Genomic DNA, 21,917 nt, shown 5'->3' on the forward strand with positions numbered 1-21,917 from the left:
GAAGAAAGAATAAGAAGAAAACTGCAGTTGAAAAGAGCCAAGGGAAATGTTTAGTGCATATACAGTACCTTGGATGATATAATTACTGCAATGCCAAATGAAGTCACAATAACTTGTTATGCATAAAATTAAGTAGCACCCTGGTGAATGAATTTACAGTTATATATCTAAAGCATATACATTACAGAGGCAGAGCCAAAACTATAATATTGTCAAATGATACTAATGGTCACGACGAAGACTAAACAGAAATAATGTTTATCGTTTGATCATTTGTCCTGACTCTCGAAGGAAGTAAAAATTGCAATTATCATATGTTTATTGTGTCATACAGTTTTGTCAACATCTATCAATCTGCATTATTTTATAATTATTCTTTAAGCACACAGGGTACTTTGTATCAGTCAGTCTGTCTTGCAGGGCGTGAATTTGAACCTGGAAGCCTTCACACTCACTTAACCCCCTCTCTATCTCTATCTCTCTCTCACACTCATGATTTCTGTACACGTTCATACGAATATATATATATATATATATATATATATATATATATATATATATATATATATATATATATATATATATATATATATGTGTGTGTGTGTGTGTGTGTGTGTGTGTGTGTGTGTGTTTGTATGTGTGTGTGCGTGCGTGCGTGCGAGCGCGCGCGTTTGTGTGTGTGTGTGTGATCATTATTATTATTATTATTATTATTATTATTTTGAATACTAACTCAAATCTCAGTTGTCCTTATTGGAAAACTGAAGGAAGCTGTGAACGCCCGTTATTCTTTTCCAGTAAAACAATATTCTATTTACAAACCTTGATAGAGCCAGAACCTGTGAACTTGAATTATAACCTCACGAATTCGCATTATTTTATGCAGTATATTTTTCATTTCGTTTTCTGAATCCGAAGTAAGCTTGTGTAGGGTAACCTTTTTTCTATCTATCCACTATTACTGTGTTTGGAACAAATGCAACATCATATTTCTTTCGCTGGTAATGTAACAACTGAACATAACAACGCACGAGTCATCGTCATATATCAATACTTGCCTGACATTTATTTCACTGGATCCTCCAAATTTAAAGAGTACCTCCCTACGGACAGATAAAAAGGTTTTAACATTTCTATATACTAGTATGTGCACACTTATCATGGGAGTTTTCTGCAGTGCGAAACTTTACCATGGATACCAGAATCCACGTGATACAAGAGCCATACTGTGTAAATTCCTTACCTACGTGGCACACACATACAGTCTTGTAACACATAACCTACGTGGCACACACATACAGTCTTGTAACATATTTGATGTTATTCAACCCTATATAAAGGTTCTACAACAGAACATTTAAAAATGTTTCAGTGTCTTAAACTCTCTCTCTCTCTCTCTCTCTCTCTCTCTCTCTCCAACTGCAAGTGCTATTGTGCAAAAGACAGACAGACAAACCGACCACACTTGAGCGAGAGATTGATAAAATAGGGATAAAAAACGTATCATATTGTCAGTAGCAATATTAAATCAAGGATAATAATGAGTTAGATCGTCTGTAAATAACTTTCAGTGTTTGAATTATCTACTGTTTGGTCATCTTTTCAGTAGGCCATTTTGTCGTCTGACGTATCAATCGATACACATTATACTGTCGTCGCTGTTAGGAGAACTGTCTGTGTAATGTTCGTACTTTATTTAAACCCGCTTAGCTTTTAAATCTCAACCTTCTGTTTTGTTTACTTAATCTATGTGAACGAAAATAGACGCTCACCAACAGACAGAAGTTAAAACTTTTTGACGAGGTTCGGAATAGCCGCTGAATTACATATTGTAGCGGACAAACTCGACAGGACCTTCGTTGTACATACAATACACGACTTCATGCAAGCCAATCAACTTTAATGGAAATCCATGTTTGTCATGCATGAGATTCCGACGGCCCTGGTTTTATCTGGTTACATTTACATCGCACGGGTACATTTAAAAATCGTTACCCGCCACACATCCAAGAGGAAATAACACATACCTTTCATATATGTGTTGGAGGGATGGGTAGTGGGTGGGTGGAGGTGATAGACGAAACATACGTATAACATGTAAGCCGTATCTTTCACATACCACTTGTTGTACTACACTTTTGGTTAAAGTAAACCAGGAAGCTCGCCTTTTGAATAAGAATTATATACAGTCCGAGTGTATGTGTTTGTGTGTGTGCATGTGTGTGTGTTTGTGTGTGTATGTGTGTGTATGTGTTTGTGTGTGCGTGTATATGTGTGTGTGCTTATCAAGTTGTCTCCTACTTTGAGCAGAATAATATCGTACTGTAAATTAACCTTTCGTGAGGATATTTTCGTCTGATGTATTTTTTATAACTCTAATGTATTGTAAGCTTAATAAAAATCAAGCAAGAAAAACGCTGCTGAATGATATTTTTTATTCTGTTTCAGGAAGAAAGCCTTCCAAAAGAGTGTGTAAGTTGCTTCTAAGAGTCTCAAATGAAGCCTAATACAATGAACCATTCACAAAATGAATATTCAATTCAATTTAATTTATTGAGCACAAACAATTATGTATGGACAATGAATACAAATTTGAAGGTAAAAGGCAAAATAGCTGAATGTGCCACCAACACGAATGCTCATTTCTTAGCAATCTGCTTATATTTTTAACTTTCATTCGGCTCCCTGTAGAATGTCAATGAACGTCTTTCTCTTCAACGGTACTCTAAACGTTATCCATCAGTAAATACAACAAATATCTTCCATAATTGATTTTCTTCGACTACCAGGACACGATTGCCCTATTCGTAAATTTAAATGACTTTATATTTATAGTTTCACAGTGTAAGGAGAACATGATGAGAAGGAACTGTATTTATATTTCGAAGTTATCCGAGTGTGTGCAAGCTAGAATTTTGCGAAGCCATATTTTACAGTGACGATGACAACCAATGCTGTACCCTTTCCATCATATGTCTATATGTTTATATCTTAAATAACACATATGTCACGTGTTAAATTTCACTCCCATATAGTTAGGATTGTATTATTTCATGAGAATGCCTGTAAAGAGTGGTTCTAATTATTTGGACTGTGCTTTCAAAGAATTATATTTGGTCATTTTTGTAATAGAGAAATCAACATCATATCACAATTAAAACACAGTCAGAAATTTAACATTTCATAGTTCAGTAAGTTAGAGCTCATCCAACAAAAGGTTGATTTAGACACACATACGCACACGTGCGTCTTCTGTTAACTATTACAAATTATAAAATTATCTTTAATTTGTATGCTTCAACGCAAATTATGATTTTCCCATAGCATGTTATATTACACAGGACGAGAGTTACTATCCATATTTTATGTCAACTTGCATAATCATCTCAGCTTGTGGTCAAATAATTTATCATGTGCCATTAATATATGCAATGGCTCACGGAAGCTTACAGCTGGAATCCTTGCTATTATCAAAGCTAACGAGACAAGTATAGTCAGAGAAAGACTGTTTGCCACTGATGGGTCTTGTTTGAATAATGTATACGATTTGTCCCGTTTTACAGAGGGGCTTCATGCAAGCACAATTTAAAATGTCAGCTGATTGCATGATAACGTCTATCACCATCCTAAAACATGACGATAATGTACTGTTTCTTGTCATATCATCAGCAAGACTTTCAAATACAATATGACACACAATGATTTATACAGTCAATCCATTATATAATAATTATATTGTGTTTAAATATGCCAGATTTATAAACGTTATGAATGTGTAGAAACGTTCAAGTAAAATTTATTTTATATCAATTGAATTCCACCTAAAGTACATTCTTTCCGAATTTAGTTCCCACGCAGTACCAACGTGCCGGGCGATGTGGCGGGAGAAAATTAAACAATTTCATGAGAAGTGGACAACGCGGTTTCAGACAGATGCGATTTTCTAGAAGTGCGAAAAGAGGCTCACCTCCTCATTATGGTAGTAGAGATGTGCGTCATCCTTCAGAAGGACTAGCAACAAGAGCAAACAGTCATTCATCGGAAAGAAAATATCATCAATTCAGATTTCAGATGGCTCACGACGGTTTTCCTTCCCATGAAAGAAACAATGTTATTACTGATCATCATTCAGGTCCTCACTATGGTAGTACAGACGTTGTTGATTGTCCAGAAAAACAGCATGACAGAGCAACAAAAACGAAGATAAAACGGTATAGCAATTATATCGAAACTGACCTTCAGTTCAGTTCCAAGACGGCACTCCAAGGTTTCTCGTCTTATGAAAGAATGAATTTTGTGAGTGGCAATTATTCAAATACTGAGTGTAGTAACAGAGATGCATTTTGTTCTTCAGAAGAATCATTGTCTTATAGAGCCAGGAATGGACCTATGAAAAGAGACCAGTATGCCAATTCAACCGAAAACGAACACTGCTTCGGTTTCCAGATGGACCGCCATGCTTTTCCATTTGATGAAATAATGAGCCACGCTATTGATCATCAACACCATATGTTTCGCGAACACGATGGCAAAAACCAAACTATTTCATTACCTGCGGTAAGGATTAAAAAACAAAGCGCTCAATTAATGCAAACAAGTACAGATGCCACGGACCAGAATTATCTGTATTGGATTTCATCTATTCTAGGATGCCTGGTGAAAAATGGAAACCGGATGGAACTAGAACAACTACAAAGACAGGTTGAAAGTGAGCATGCAACACATTATTCAAATTATGAGAAAGAAGTTGAAAAATTTCCTAACATATTTAATATCAGTGAAAGTATTCCTGATACTGAAGCTGATGGTAATGAAGAAGAAGGCATATTAAGGGATAAATATGAAATATGTCGCTGGAAAAACAGACGTGCGCCTCTGCGAGAAACACTGTTCAAATGCCGGAAGTTGCTCTTCGGAAGATTGCAATGGACTTCACATTTATAAATTTTACATCCTGAATACTTGTTCTTTCGAACAGTGCTTATTTGGACATGATATAAGAGATCCACACGATGTTCGAGTACTTAAAATGCACTTGCTTCATGCACTCAGCCCTGAAGATATCGGATGCGAAATATTAGAAACAGGAACGAAACTACAATGCCTACCATATGTCGTTTCTACAACGGATGGATGGGATGTTCACATAATGAATGTCAATTCTTACATCTTTGTAGATGGTTTGTCGCGGGTGACTGTAAATTCGGTTTGAAGTGCCAACGCTCACATAATTATTTTGACCAACAGCCATCACTTGTACTCAAGCGGTATGGAATTCTTGAAGAAAAGTATATGGATGACGTCAAAATATTCTTACGAGACGCAGACAGTACAATGGAAAATAAATCGAATTCTGTGGTCGAGAATGGAAAGGAATATTCAGTAGGTACAAGCCAGCTAAATCGGTTTGTAAAATTTGACCAGGGCCATCCAGCTGCGAAAAGGGAAGTCATCAATATAAAAGCAATGTAATTTCTAAAGATAAACACATTAAAAGGGATGAAAGCAAACTAGAAGAATGTGTATCTGCCAAGATTCAAAATTCCATGTCTGACCAGATTGCCACCATTGAGATATGTAAGGAAACAGAAGACGGAGCATGTGACAGTCCCAACTGGATCAAACACTGTCTTCCAATATCCAGCTGTAATGGAAAACTTGAAGTTAAAGGACTGATGCAGTTTTCCGCAGATACAAATGAAATAAATACTGCAGGCGACCGAAAAGTGGGAAAACGGTCCGCAGTAGATCTCAAGCATGAATGTCTGAACCAAAGTGATCGGTCTAAACATTTGGAAAGGCCTAGGTTTTTGGATAGGCTATCAATTACAACGACAAACAATCTGGATAGTTTCAACAACAGTCATTCTGGCAAAGAATTTGTACAAGCAATGACAACTACTGCAATCGAGAATGGTTTCGCAATGATCCCTGTCGATGACGAATTGTTTGGCAGATCAGATCAAAGACTCTCAGTTACTGTAGCTCAGAAGCATATCAACTCAGGTGTTGCCAATGATGCACGAAACCTAGAGGTGAAGAGAATGATCGGAAAAGATGGAATGCCAATATGGATATATCGATTTGTCGATACTATGACGTCTTTACCCCTGGAACCTGACCAATGTGACCACCTGGAGAAGAGTTACCAACAATTTCAGCAGACAAGAAACTGTTCAATAGAGATTTTGGATTAAAGTAGGTTATTATTTATCAATTCACATTTCTTTATCAAATATCTTAAAAACGGAACAGTTGTACATAACACTTGTTAAAATAGATTGCATATAGTTAGTTTAGTGATAAAAAAATGAGCATAAGAAGAAGAAGAAGAAGATGATGATGATGATGGTGATGATGATGATGATGATGATGATAAAAAGGACAAAAATATAAACGTTACTGAAGCACCACTGCATATACCCGTGCTGCCAGCTTGCCACTGAGGAGTTGCCTGTGTCGGATACAGATATGAATGTATCTCCTAATGATCATGAAATATAAATGTACTTAAGGTGTGGTGATCTTTAATGTGTGTGTGTGTGTGTGTGTGTGTGTGTGTGTGTGTGTGAAGTTAAGACAACAGTGAGATAAACAGTCTGTTTTGGACGTAAGTCTTATTTCTTCACTTTACATTCTTTACACCTATATATAGCCATAGCAGAAGTGGGTGTCTCAGAATCCGGTAAGTGATGATCCAGAGGTAGGTATCTCAGAAGCCGGTAAGTAATGATCCAGAGGTAGATATCTCAGAAGCCGTAAATAATGATCCAGTTGTTGATATTATAGGGTTTAACGCCATTTTTCAGCACACGATAGGTTATACATGGCGGCCAGTATAAATGGTGGAGGAAGAACCCGGGAAAACGCCGGAAAGAACCACCGACCCACGAGAAGCTACTGGCAAGCTTTCTCACATACCCACATTAGCCGAATCCAAGACTCGAACCAACGCAGACAGAGGTGAGATGGCAGTGATCCGTACCGGAGAGCGCTTTAGACCACTCGGCCACTCGGCCACTCCAGAGGTAGGTGTCTCAGGAAAGCCGGTAAGTGATGATCCAGAGGTAGAGTGCCCGTGCCATTGGAACAATACTTAGGTGTATTATCCAATAGACCGTTATCCATTTTATGTCCCTGACTTTAATTATGGCACATGCCAGTATTTGATATACACCTAAAAAATGCTTCGGCACTTAACTGAGATTCTTAAGAAAAAAGACCAGGAATAATATTTACAACGCAGTCGTCTTGTCCACATTAGTCATGTATACATTTACATACCCACTGCAATGAAATCTCAAATTTTCAAATCAGTATCTTCAACGATAAAATGAAGTATGCATTACGTTACAAAGATACGTATTTATGTACAGGCACTGTGAAGAAATCCTTTTTAAAAAAAGGACAAAAGAGATAATCATCATATTTGTTCAAGTTGCCGCCATTATTATCGTAATCATCATAATCATCGCCGTTGTTATAATGACATGTTTGGAAACACGCACCGAACCGTGACAACATAGGAATTTAGAAACCATTCCAACATTGTTCGTAAAATCTTTTTTTTATTTCTTGTCTTAAAGTGGAATTTGTATTTTGAAAGTCTTTACAGACGAATTGTCGTTTGATTAAAATTCAACACCAATTAAAAGTAAATAACTTGAGTTTTAAACGATGATATCATTTGAAAGTAAGCCAGGGTATGCAAGTCAATCCTGCAGGTACACTGTGTTTTTGTTATGGGTTTTCTTGTTCCGCAAGTCAAACGTTTTCTTTCAGAGAAACATCTTTCAACAAAAAGAGTAACAAATAAATAAATCCATTTAAATACTTAGGATGTATTGCAAGAAGCAGGTGCTGTATTCACTTGTACTTAATTTACAGTCAGAGAATGTAGTTTGTTTATTTACAATATATTCGAATTAGCCGTTTCTACCATTTAATAAGATTTATTCTAATGAGTACAATTTTTTTTACAGACTAGACGTGGACCTGCTGACCGTGGAGGAAGCGCCGTTAATATTACTACACATGAAAAACCATAAAATATTGAGCATAGTCAAAATTAATTTATATTGCGTCATATTTGGAAGAATAAACGTTAAAGCAAAGCCATAGCGACGGAAACCATCGAACTACAAGAGGATGGTGGTACAGTCAGAAAATCATATTCTGTCATCTCGAGATGCTAAAGGAAATATTTTCCCACAAACAAAAAAAAAAGTGAAACGCAAATACAAGAAAGCAATATTAAAGAACAGGAAGTATGATGGAACTAATCAACTGATGGTTACAGGAAGAAAGAAAACGATAAATGAAAGCATAAGTATTTACACTACAAGAGAGGAACGAGATAATATGGATGACCTTAGACTTTACATGTATTAGTCAATAGTAATTTAGATATTAGTTAATGACAACGTTTTTGCAAATAATTAATATAACATTCAATTTGTAATTCACTTTCAGACATGTTGTTCTTTAAAAAAATATGTAGATTGATCATTTTGACAATACTATTGAATACTTATTGCTAAGATAGATTGTAATCTTTTTAGAAGTCGATTGATTTGTTTGATTGAGGTTGTTTAGTGTTGTACGAGACTGGTATACAAGCTGTTTATTTAGTGCCGAGGCTATTGGTGTAAAGTATCCTACCCAAGGACGTAGCAAGTCAGCCCACACAGGGTCATCCAATGGTCGGACTCTTTCATTTTGACCATTGAACCACCACGGATTCTGACTCCATCAGTTGTCTGGTACGGAATGCGGGTATAGGGTAGGGCCCATTTACATTCTTATGTCTGCAAACCTTAAGGGGTGGGGGTCATCTACAATGAAATCTAATCTTAATTATTATGAATTAAATAATCGTAAAAAACCCATGCGTACATCAGACAAAAATGTTTATTCAATTTCATGTTGCACTTTTTCACAATAAAATATATATATTACCATAGGGAAATAGCTACTCAATGCATTGAAATACAAGCTGGAGTTGTCTCCTTTGGTTCATGTACACAATAGACAATAGAAGGAAATCGTAACTATTGAAATGCTCTGAGCTCACTATCTGGCATACCTCTACTTTAAAAGAATCTGCAGTTAATTAGAAGGAAATGAGGGATATTACCATTCACCAAAAAAAAAAAAAGAAAAAAAAAAAGAAATGGGGAAAGTAACCTGAAAACACAAGTAGAGTGTAGGTTAATATTTTTCTTACAAATGAGGAGTTCCTTGTGGAAATAACTTGCAATATGCGTTTTCATCTTTGTTGCCATTTGAAACACGGAAATCTACGGATAGAGGAAACATACGGAATGACCAGTCGTCTATATTATGCCATGGAAAATTAATCACGCTGCATATAGGACGGAGACTGAAGTATCTGAAATTTACATTAATGACATTGCGTATAGAAGGAAGATAGAAGTATCCCGAATGGACATTTATCACACTGAGCATAGAAAGATCGAAGTATCCCAAATGGACATTAATAACACCTGCATGCAGAAAGGATATCGAAGTTTCTCAAAATTTAGTCAGCACAGCGAGTGATCGGAAACGGATTTCTAACGAGTTCACTGTTTTGCACATATTAACCAACATGCAGCCCTTATTAGTTTCGTTTATTAAAATAATATCCAGGTAATCGAAGGTTATTTTCTGTTATATTTTGTAAAATCATCGTCTTCTGCTGCTATGAGCAGTTTTAAATCAGTAGTTTGCTTTTTATATTTATTTATTTATTTATTTATTGTGCACCGTCAAAATATTAAATAAAATTACAATTTTAAAAAGTATCCAAGCACAAACAAATTGCGACACTCCCACATCTTTTCGTCCATAACGCTTTCTAGAATCCACTGTCTGCTTAAATCTTATTGTCTCACTCTTTTAATATGATGGAATCCAGCAGGGTACCCTCATCCGTCGCTCAGTCGAAACAACATGTAAACAAGCTTTGAGATTCCCAGTACGCACTGTAGTACCTACCCGTAAACAAAAAGATCAGAATGGCACGTCCAAATGTGCACATCCCTGCCATAATTAACACTAAGTTTATCAAAACAGAATTTAAAGCACTTGTTCTCACCGTCTCAATGTCACTTCCAGTAATCTATTTGTGCCTGACCAAAAACCTAAAACATATTCTGTCTCAAAAGGTGTGCAGATCAAAGCGTAGAGATCGTCTGTACCCAGAACACGTATACATTCTGGATGGAGTGAATCTAATTATGAAAACCACAAAAACAATAAAAAGAAAGCAATGCCATTGATAGTCCACACAAGCTTTATGCACTCAATCTGAGACGGACGATCTAGATGCATTCTGATAGTAAAACAATCATTTAAAAAAACATGAGCTTGTCATGCAAAGCTTGAAACTGGTTTCTTGATGAAAGATGAAATTGAATCTTTTCTGAACTGTTTATACACTCTGAAGCTCTCTTGAGATTTTGCAAAGAAGAATCAGCGAATAAAATGAACACAGCCAAAGAAAAACAGCTTGTCGCTCGTGCAAGCATGATTTTATTTGTCGTTGAATTATAAGCAAATTCTTGATAGTACACTGCTGCAGAAAGATATCCGTACTTTGGTCTATCAGTCAGTCATTTCCTTTATAATTCTATGCTCCACATACTGAGTGCAAGTTCCATTTAGAATTGCTTTGGAATTACATCCGATTAAGAGTGGGCAGCTGTCCATTGGATAATCTACACTTGAAATATACATGGTGTTGGATAGTTGTGGCTTGAAAAGCCTCTAATTACTCAAACGGGGATTGATACTAATGTTCGACTTTGGCAACTCAAAGGTTAAGAAAGGCGAGACAAGATTTTATTAGTTTAGGAATACCGCCCCCGGCCTCACATGTATGTATGTATGTATGTATGTATGTATGTATGTATGTATGTATACGGGAGCATTTATCCGAACTATCTCTTGTCATATGCATAGCACGTGCTCGGCCATATTGAATCCATTTGTTATACTGCAAATGTGTGATAGTGGATAATCTGTTTCAGGTCAAATTGCGTGATATTTGAATCTATTTTGACTTAAAGATCTTTCCAACGATTTAGATAGGGCTTTGTAACCTTGGCACAGCGTAAGAGTCGACGCTATTATGGTCTACGTTTGTAGAGACAGAGCTGTGTATGTCAACAACAATGGAGAAGCTTGTTTGTTCACATGAATGCCGAAAGGCTAAACGAGTTAAAGTATGCAAGTTAACAGCTTGCCAAATTGCATGCATCAACATTATACTCTGTTCAAATCCTTTTATTATGAGTATATTACACATAAATTGTCCCCACATGTGTTTAGTATGGCGACTATAAACTCCTAATTGCATGTAGATGGATCAAAGTTGGGGTTGCCGGATGTGCTAAATTATCGCTTTCTGTATATACCTTTAACGAAAGAAAAGAAAATATTTGGGATTTACCTTGAATGTAAAAAAATTGAGCCTAATGTAAACAACTTTAAAAGTGACCTCATTTAACGGTGTGGATGAACGGACATGTAGACAGACGCGCACACCGATACCAACGTAATCGTTTTGTCGAGATGCCACCAAGGCGGGTTCAAAAATTAACAGATTCAGTGAAACAAACAGTCATCCAAATGCACAGTCTTTTATTCATGAAGCATCTTGTAATACAGTTCATTGGGACAACATTATCGATACACGTTAGACAAACCCAGTGCTGATACACGTAAGACACGCCCAGTGTTGATACATGTAAGATAAGCCCATTGTTGATACATGTAAGACAAGAGCAGTGTTGATACGTGTAAGACAAGCTCAGTGTTGATAAATCTAAGACCAGCCCAGTGTTGATACCTGTAAGACAGGCCCCTTACTGATTCACGTAAAACAAGCACATTGCTGATGTAAGTCAAGCTCAGCGTTGATACACGTAAGACAAGCCCAGTGTTGATACACATAACACACGCCAAGTGCTCATACATGTAAGAAAAGCCCGTATTAAATTTTGTTTTGAATAGAAAGAAATACTAGTGTTTCATTTAGACCTGTAATCTCTTAAATTTTGAGACAAACCGCTCTGAACTTGTATAGAAAATTCCGATTTAAATATACTTCCTTTCTTTTTTTCTATTACAGTTTCATACGTCAGAACTCTGTATCTTCCTGGGAAATGTTAAAATAGTGCGACTCCGTGGTCTTAAACAAAGTAAAAGAAAAGAGCTAACAACAAGAAGTTTTGTGACTATCAACAAATAAGACATTTCCCAAAAACTCGAAGTGAAAACTTAAAAAGAATTTCCAGTATTGTGATATAATCCCAGATAGTCATACTCACAAAATTTTTATTAACTGTCAAAATGAAAAAAGTACCAACTGAATCACAACAGTATTCCAATTAAATTCCAGTATCGAAGGTATTTGTGTGCCTGTAGTCAGAAAAGTGTTAATGTGCCAATAGCCTGAAGTGTGATTATGTGCTAACAGTGGTTTGATATATCTCAAAAATATAATCCAAAAATGTTCTTGTCTGAAATAATAGTAATTCTAAATTAATCTTCCAGTCCAAGTTCTTGTATGAAGTCATAGTAATTCCAAATTAATGTTCCAGTCCAAGTTCTTGTCTGAAATCATAGTAATTCCAAGTATATCATAAATGAGTACTTTGTATTTTTGGTGAATACTAATTTGAGTAAATAATTATACACAAATGAAATAGTGGAGACACAAAACGAGTATTCTGCCTCAGATGTTGAATGCAAGAATAAGTAATTTATCAAGTAAACAACATGATATAAAAAGGTAAGACACAAATGTGAACTTGCACGATGGTCAAAAGTTCATTCCTGAAATATTATATTTTGTCAACAATTTAAAATCTTTTACTAAAATTATAATAAAGAATATGGTAAACATCAGGTACAAATGTAAGACGTGTTCGGCCATTCGGCCATGTACGTTTCGATGTTGGGTGGGAACAGAGCCACCACCCAACAAGATATTACTCCTAATCTGCGCGAACACTTGGGGGTACCAATATTCTCACCCCTCACACGCATATCGGGCATTCGACTCTATATATCGCGTATTGCCTAATTACTCTTCGAGTAGGAACTCAGTCACTAGATGAGGCTTCAATATCCGCACCGCAGACTACTTAGTTATGTCTGTGTTGCAGCCAGATTACGCATGCCTGTGAGAGGAAAATCTGCCAGGTTATGACTCATGGACGGTCCATCACAGCCAATAATGTGTAAGATACGCATTTAATCAGAGCAATCCATAAAGTAACAAATTTTCTCTGCTATTCACATTCTACTTTGAATTTTGAGTACAGGTGATTATGTAGTTCTGAATATAAAACCATTCTGTGAGTATATGTAACTCATTTTGTTTTGGTATTCTACCTTGTTTAACAAAATACAATTACATTTTTATGGTGGCATCGAATATATCAAATTGGGATTTTAAGAGAACTTTACCAAAAGTGGTTGTCGGATAAATCGAAAAGAAATCCCCATACAGCCAAGCAAAGTTTTACCATTCCGCCGATGGAAATGTTGATCTCGGCTTCTTTTCCAGCGTAGTTTTCGGGCGGCCTGATCTACTCGAGACGTCTACATGCTTTAGTCCCAGGAAAATGGCTGGATACGCTGGAAAGGTGTTCTTTCTCAAGCTGATGCACGCAATCGGTCTCAGTTCTCAGGTCCAGGGCCTCTGGTATGCCAGCTGATTTTCTTCCGAATAATGTCCAGGTGGCGCCATATTTAAGCTGCCCAAACTTTGCAAAGTTGCTGTATGCACGGGGATTGCTTCTCTGAAATAATATTAATAAAAAGTCATTTATCGAAGAAAGTTGTATTCAGTCCTCGGATACGTTAGAAATTATTAAAGTAATAGCTTTTTTGGGATAGGCGAATGACTATTGTGAACTTAAGGTCGCTGGGCTTTCGATACCTGGTTTCCGTCTTAAACATTTTACATGTACGATTTAGTCTCACGCTACTGCCTTGAGTCAGGAGCGTAGAAAAGAGAAGAAAATTCCATACGATAAAAAAAAATTATAAAAGGAAAAAAAATGAGAAGTAAGGAAATGGAAAAACAAAAAGAAAGTTGCTGCATGAACGCTTACGATGATGAGAGCCAGAATGGCGCACGAAATGTAAGGAATACGTCAAGGCATTTTTTGCCCGAAATTTTGTTTCGGGTCATTTTATCGCCATCGTTTGTAATTATCTTGCATGTGCCCTATTACATTTACAGATTGACTATCTACCTCCCATGCAAAAAATGTAGTTTCTGCAAACGTTTTTCTTTGCCGTACGAAATGTTCCTACTGATATCTTTGTGAAACATACTTACGAAATATGATACGATTTTCATAGGCTTAAAACTTACGAATATTCTACGCGTAAAGTTACAATACGTCGTAAAACGGGGCCCACGTCTGGTGCGAAGTAAGTTGAATGGAAGCGTCGTGGTAGAGCAATAAAAACAAACGAGGCACTATGTGTAAAAATGATGCATCACATGACAGCCAGAACGTATCCAGGAAGATGCTGGTCATGTGTATAGCTTACATGAAGAGCAATGTGCACCTAAATATAGGACAGAAAATTTGCGAAAGAGATGCAGCCCATCCTGTGTGGTAAGATGTTTCTTTCCTATGTAATCCACAGAGGAGAGGATATATGTGGTAGAGTGGTAATTTTAAAAATGTGTAATAAGTAATTACGTAGCTAAAAAAATATTTCGGGGGGGGAGGGTACGCGCCAGCACCTTATCCAATGTTTTGCGTGTATGACCATGAAAGGTGCAATATATATATATATATATATATATATATATATATATATATATATATATATATATTATATGTGTGTGTGTGTGTGTGTGTGTGTGAGTAGTGTGGGCCAGTGGGCGAATGGGCCAGTGATTTTAGAAGAAAAGAACAGGAATGGTGAAGATCAGTGACTATACACTCAGGGTTTTTAGTAATATGTTGGCGACTATTGGCTTAGGTTGTATAGTGATTATTGTTTTGTATTTGCTGCAAACATTCGGTGACCAGTAGTCTCTACTTTTTCTTAGTAATATTTTGGCAACCAGTGGCCTTGGTTCTTTATTCCAACTGGCTAATCAGTGGCCTTAATAAATTTTTCCTAAACTCAATACAAAATAGGTCAAATAAATCAACTGGTTGAAACATGAATTTAAATAGTGTTTAAGACTAAATAGTTACAATTAATATGCCATATGGTGGCAACAGTAACCTAAAAGTCTTACAAAATAGCAATTAAAAACTGTTGTAAAATCTCCTGAAAATCCATACTACAATGTCTTTTTCTGGAAGAATGTTTTTCTATTAGCTGAAAATTACATAACTGATCTCTGAGCAAAGTGTTCAGTGCTACCTGAGAGAACAGGACAAATATTTACGTGGAATTCTCAAACGGTTTAAGGACAGTAAAAAGGGAGAGACGTAATTTGTTTCTGCAAATCAGTGTTTTGTCTGCTTGTTTGTTTATTTTTTGTGCATATTAAATTTGATTTAAGGCCAAAGAAGGAGTACTAGTTATACCGAATAAAACAAAGAAGAATCAAAATAGACCAAATGTATTCATAGCAGTTGAAGACAACGAAATACTAAATTATAACAAACGAAACAGGATACTGGAACATTATATTTTTAAAAAATGATATGGGGTGGACTTGTTTTAACTTGTGTAAAAGATATCAGATGGACCAATTAGACTCATTAGCTTTTATTCCGATCACATGCTCTGTTGGTTGAAGCTTTTGATACTTTGACCTTCTATATTCAGTGTGATTATTATCTGTTTAGTTACTTAACAATTCCACACTACTGACGATCTCTCATCCCATCTGTGTATTCCGTACATTCTCCCTATTTCCAACGGTCACATCAGACACGATGCCACGTGTTTTGTGTCATTTAAGCAAACACTAGTGTGTAGGCTTAAATATAACGTACAGAGTATTTAGGTTGCTTTCCTTTATATTGGTTTTTGTTTTAATTGCAGATGGCAATTTCGCTCAATTTCATCTGATTTGTTGCATATTATTTGTAAATTCTAGTATGCCAGGATTAGAAAGCACAATACACAATCATTGAAAACGCGTGAATGCGCAATGGAATATGTTCCAGGTTGTATATGAACCAAGGGATACAACTCCAATTTTCAGTTTGTTGTTTAGTGGAGTTATTTTGTTATGATAATAAATCAGTTGTAACATCACACCTATTACAAGCCTTCTAATAGTATTAATTTTAAAATAACAACACAAACACAAATAGTGGAATAACCTGCTACTTTACGGGGAAACCCAATAATTTAGAACCGTCAATACCGGGAGACGAGACCACACCAAGATTACAGGGCGGGCCAGTTATCATTTGTTTCCGAAGGTCACCAGTACACCTAGATCCCAGGGATGGACAAGACAAGATATAGGTTTTGTATCTGGTTACCCAATTCTGCCCAAACGCATGCTTCCTCAGTTACTCCTTTACAGTCCTAAACAGGTAAGCTAACTTGCCTCTAAATGAAGGAGCAGATCAGCCCTTTGTATTTAAACCTGTAAAATATAATTAATCCTATAAATTGAACTTTTGGCCTGATACAGTCCCTATAGTCAACTGTATAATTTAATCCCATATTTTAACATGTGAAAAATACATCTTTTATTATCACCTGTGAAAATAAAAGATTTCTCGTTATGCCATGCGTCGCTTGATGGTGTATACGTGTAAAAGGTTTACACACACCAAAGAAACAAGAGCATTTTGTGATCTTGAGCAATAATTAGAAACTGCATTACCTCTCAGAAATTAAATACTTTTGTGTGGTGGGGGTGGGCCAAATATATTTGACTCACCAAAGAGTGCATCGTTACGATATTATGCCAATTGTACTACCTTAACAACAATATAAAATTCCGGTGCGCTGTGTTGCTCAATCATACATGTATGTATGGTCTGGTATGGTTAGATAGTTTACAAAAATATCACATATGCAATTCACTGAAACATTGTAGGTCATCCCAAAACTACCGTTCTCTCAGATCGATGATTATTTTATGATCGGTCGATGAATACAAAATTGAAACTGATGTAAACGTACGAAAAATGGTGTGTAGGGAGTGTGGTAAAGGGTGAGTTTAATATTCAAAAATTCGATTTAGAAACACGTTTCGCATATAACCACATTCATATTTTCTTTTCATGTGTAAATACCAGGTATATTTTATTTTGGTTATACAAAAACGATTTATTTTAATTTATGGTTTTGCATTTTATTAAAATGCGACGAATTTATACCACAGGATGAAATATTTCGGTATCATTGTAGGAAAGGAAAATATCCATAATGTATAGGTACCAAATGTATGCAGGACGTTGAGTACATGTAGTATGTACAAATTGAGAAAATAAAAGTGCAAAGCATATGGAATATGACCCAAGATTTTACACTATATGATTTCAAGTGTAATTGTCCGTTTAATATTAATTTATTATTAATTATTTCACCGATGTTTTAATAATGGTACAACCATATTGAAAAATGAAAATTATTATAGCCTCTAATTAATCATTAATTCTTAGTCAGCTCTGGTAATCTTAAACGTATCTGTGAAAATAAAAGAATCTCATAACCTCTTCACAAAAAAAAAACAATTTACGGCACAAGCAGTTTTTAAAGCAATATTGAACCAATGCATGACTACTAAGTATTCATTAATATAATGCACTATGCAACCAGCCTGCATTACCAAAAATAGCATCTTTTACACAGGGATGTGGCTGCATAAAATTGACTGCCACTACTTTCTTTGACACCGTACAAGACGGTCAAAAGCTATATTACAAATTCAAATTAAATTCATATGAATACCTGTTTATAAACAACAACAATCTCATGGGAAAGGAACAGTCTGCAAGGATAATTTGCTATAAGTTATAGAAGAACATTACGGCCACATTTACACTGACAAAAATACACCCACTTTCAATCGTGTTCGGCAATTGAACTCGGTGGTTGACACTAGGGACTATTGGTAGTCTGACCAGCTGGAAGTTTGACTCCGAATAACAGTCATAATTCACTGTCCTTTTGAATAGTACTGACGAAATTTAGTCATTACTCTGCTGTGTTATCGGGCTAATGTGTGGAGATGTATAACAGTTGAGCTAGTTTAATACCCCCAGCCTGCACGGAAAAGAGATAGAACAGTAGTGTTCCAGTACATGCAGAGCCATATCTTGTAATGGCGGCTACAAGAGAAATATAAACATGAATTGATTAAGCACTGAATAGCCAACCAAAATAGAAAATTCTGAGTAGCCAACGAAAACGACCAGTTCTGCTATGTTGAATAAACTTGAAAATAAGATTCATAGAGGAGTAAATGTACCACTCTGCATACCTGCAAGCAACAAGATTGGCACAAGTGTAATCTACTAGTTTTCTATTTTAGTTACAATGGAATGAATTCAAGATTTACTTTTTGTTCCATGTCAATTCCATTCTACCTGACCATAAATCTAACTCCAAAAAATATTGTAATTAGCAAGATAACGTAATGTGAAATTTGAGACTTTGAGGCAACTGAATGGTACAAATGTAATATTCGTCTTTAAATTTTAGCAAAATTCAGAATTACTTCATTTTGTTTTTGATTTTGTTGCTTTGGGTTTTTGTTGGTTATAATTTGTCATCTTTAAAGTTCTAAAAAATCATTTTCATAACAGCGTTTCACAGCTTTCCCACATGCATAAGGAACGTAGATAGAGACTGTTTCCGTTGATAATTATGTCAACTTGTTAACTTTTTGTACTGGTTATCTAAGATATGAATATTATATTTGTACTATTAATGAAAAAACTAAACATAGCAATAAGAAGGATCTTGTTTCAGATGTTAATGAAAGAGAGAATATTTTTCAAGTAAACAGCAATATAAAAGAGCTAAGACACAATAACCATATTAGGAAGAAATTACAAACTTTCATTTCACAAGCTACACAATTACACACTCTATAGAATCCAGATTTTCGATTATTTAAGACTATAGGTGCAAATTGAAGGCATTGCTAATAAAATGAGAATGAAGAACTGTACAAAATCTTCCGGGAGTTAGCTGTATCAAAATTGATTTAAACATGAAACGCTACAATGGGTAAATATGTTAGAATTTTGCAAACATTTATCGAATACACAATATTACTATATGAAAAATGCACAATTCTTAAATTATGTGGTCACAATTTCACAATTATATATATATATATATATATATATATATATATATATATATATATATATATATATATATATATATATATATATTATTCCACCATTAGTTTAAGTAATAAAAGTAGTTTTTTCTGGACTATCTAAACACGTTAGTAGAAATGCACTTCATTTTAAAACTGGATGGCGCACCATCGCAGAAAGACGCAACATGCAAAAACCTCTGCATTATTTGTTCTAAAATCATCAATAATTTTTCATAAATCGGGACTGAAGCGGGGTCGAAACAAAAACTGCCAGTCTCAAGATTATATTAAAAATAGTACCTTATGATCTGAAAAACTCGAACAATATCATTCAACAGTAATTTAGAGACACTTGTGCACAATATCTTACATACAAAAACAACTTATTCACTCATGGAAAGATCAGCCACAATCCACAAGATTATCATCATCTGTACTAACCTTTACAAACCGAAAGCATTCCTCAGTACGCATTCCTGAGCTCGAAAGAGGTCAATTATCATCTAAGCACCCATATATATTGTCATTAATAGTAAATACATTTCCATCCACACTTCAAAGGCAGGCTTGACTTTGCCATTTAATATCCAATATCTATATCATGAACAGAACATCAATGTCTGTTTCCTTCTCTCTGTAATATGCCCAAATTTTATTTCGTATTTAGCATTTCTATTTTCAACAAGTAGGAAACTTTTAAATAAACAGTGCATAACATAAACACAAGTTAAGAAAATATTTTTGTAAAGTTAATAAACTTACTGACTGACTGACTCATTTAAGAAAAACAAAAGCTACCGTTAATGATTCATTACGCATATCATTTGTTCAAGTTTACTATAATTATATATATATATATATATATATATATATATATATATATATATATATATATATATATATATATATATATATATATATATTTAATATGCAACAGGATTGAAAGTGATGATTGTTTTCTTTTTACACTTGTTTCGGGGGTCATCGGTACCTTGTCGTAATTCAGGCCAAGCATGACTGACGATTCTAGTTTGCGAAACCAGCCTTAATCGTGCGCAAGTAATTGTGCAGATTATCAATTGTACTATATCCCTGCAGTGTTGCTAGTCAAAAGCGCAACGGCAGGCGTAGTATTGAATGGGTTCGTCGGGTACCTGCAGTTGTGGCGGAGATAACAAAATCGCATTCGTTTATGGTACAAAAATGTTTAAAAGGCGCATGCCGAACAGGTGGTTGTTCTAAATGTACAATCGTGTGTGGAGCTAATATTGTGACGCAAACGTCTTGATCTGCTCCATACTGTAGAGCTTCTTTCAAAACGTCAAAGGTCACAACTTGACTCAATCGAGTGTGTTTAGTTCCTTGACTTTGCATTTGGTATGAAACTTCCTCCTGTCGGTCTCGGTGTAGACAACCGTAATTTTTTGGGCCGTCGCTACCAAAAGTAATGAAGGCGTCTTCTATGTGCTCTTCCGTACATGCACATAAACCGTTCACTTGAATGTTTGGGTCAATGGTATGGAATCGATATCCTTTTAGTTATAAGGCTTATTACAATTTTAAACGAGTATTATCTCTCACGTACGACACAATGATGACATTTTCAAACGTTTCGGGATTCGCAAACTTGGTTGCTTCTTAGTCATTTACCAAGATCGAATTTCCAGAGAACATTTCCACATGTTTTGTGAGCTTGCGTTTGTTGACCACTAGTTGACGAAAGCGGCTCGGACCTGCCAGACTCTTTTTTCCAACTTGTAAAGTCTTCAGTGCAGCTAACCTTCAGGAAAAGCATAAAAGGGTTGATACGATACCTCTTTCGTTGAAAACGTCTATAGTCTTCACACTTTTTAAAGTATGACTATATTAATTTAGCCGATTAGCTTCAATTGCAACGTAATATGTTCCCTTAAAAAGTGTGTTAATTACATTCTAGGAGTAGCAAACTTAAAGTCTAAACAGACACTCTGGTCTTCGCCAGAGAACAAGTGTGATGCGTATAATTTTGCAAAGTTCATTTGCAGTAAATTAATAAGTCATTTCATTCAAAAATGTTATTCGCAGCATACATTGATGTTTGGAATGGTCGTATTAAAGCTAATGCTTAACGTAAACTTATCCTGGTGCATTTGAAAGTTCTCTTTTGGGACTAAAGGGCTGTGTCATATAACTGTTGTAACTATAACTTTTAGATCTCATAATAAGTTTGGCAGCGAAAACGACTCAGTTAGAGCCGAAAATGCTTTGGTTAGTTAAAATGTAGATTTGCAATTTTCGGCGTCAGTTTGTTTTTCAAATTTATCTAGTTACCGCCTACTCCAGTTATCTCCATATATGTATCTCTGGACTTAATGTGTTACTTGTATCATAAAATTTATAATTATTGCAACTATTTCGAATGACTGCCTCAGTATCATATTAATCAGGCTCATCGATATATTTTAAATAAATAAGTGCAATAAATTTTTATGAAGTATATGTTTTATTTAGATCATCACAATGAAACGGTTTCAACGAACGTCTCTACTTTTGTGAAATCTGCATTTACAAGAAACGCAATGCAGACAAGCAAACGAACCAAAATGATCGACACATATGCGGTTATGACTGTGTATATGTA

General features: G+C 35.4%; 1 protein-coding gene across 2 annotated transcripts; it reads left to right on the top strand.

Moving 5' to 3' along the window:
* Nucleotides 1–1,642: 1,642 nt before the first annotated feature.
* Nucleotides 1,643–9,660, top strand: LOC149798834 (uncharacterized). Of its 2 annotated transcripts, none has more exons than XM_089957726.1 (2): nucleotides 1,643–2,472; nucleotides 3,848–9,660. In XM_089957726.1, the coding sequence occupies exons 1-2, from the start codon at nucleotides 2,379–2,381 to the stop codon at nucleotides 4,942–4,944; spliced, it is 1,191 nt and encodes a 396-aa protein (XP_089813852.1). In that variant the 5' UTR covers nucleotides 1,643–2,378; the 3' UTR covers nucleotides 4,945–9,660. The 2 variants fall into 2 exon arrangements, with proteins under 2 accessions (XP_089813852.1, XP_089813853.1); XM_089957727.1 differs by having other exon boundaries at nucleotides 1,660–2,472.
* The last annotated feature ends 12,257 nt before the right edge of the window (nucleotides 9,661–21,917 follow it).

The sequence above is a fragment of the Sinohyriopsis cumingii genome, chromosome 5, assembly GCF_028554795.1.
Source record: "Sinohyriopsis cumingii isolate HCF-2022 chromosome 5, ASM2855479v2, whole genome shotgun sequence".
NCBI classification, from domain to species: Eukaryota; Metazoa; Mollusca; class Bivalvia; order Unionida; family Unionidae; genus Sinohyriopsis; species Sinohyriopsis cumingii.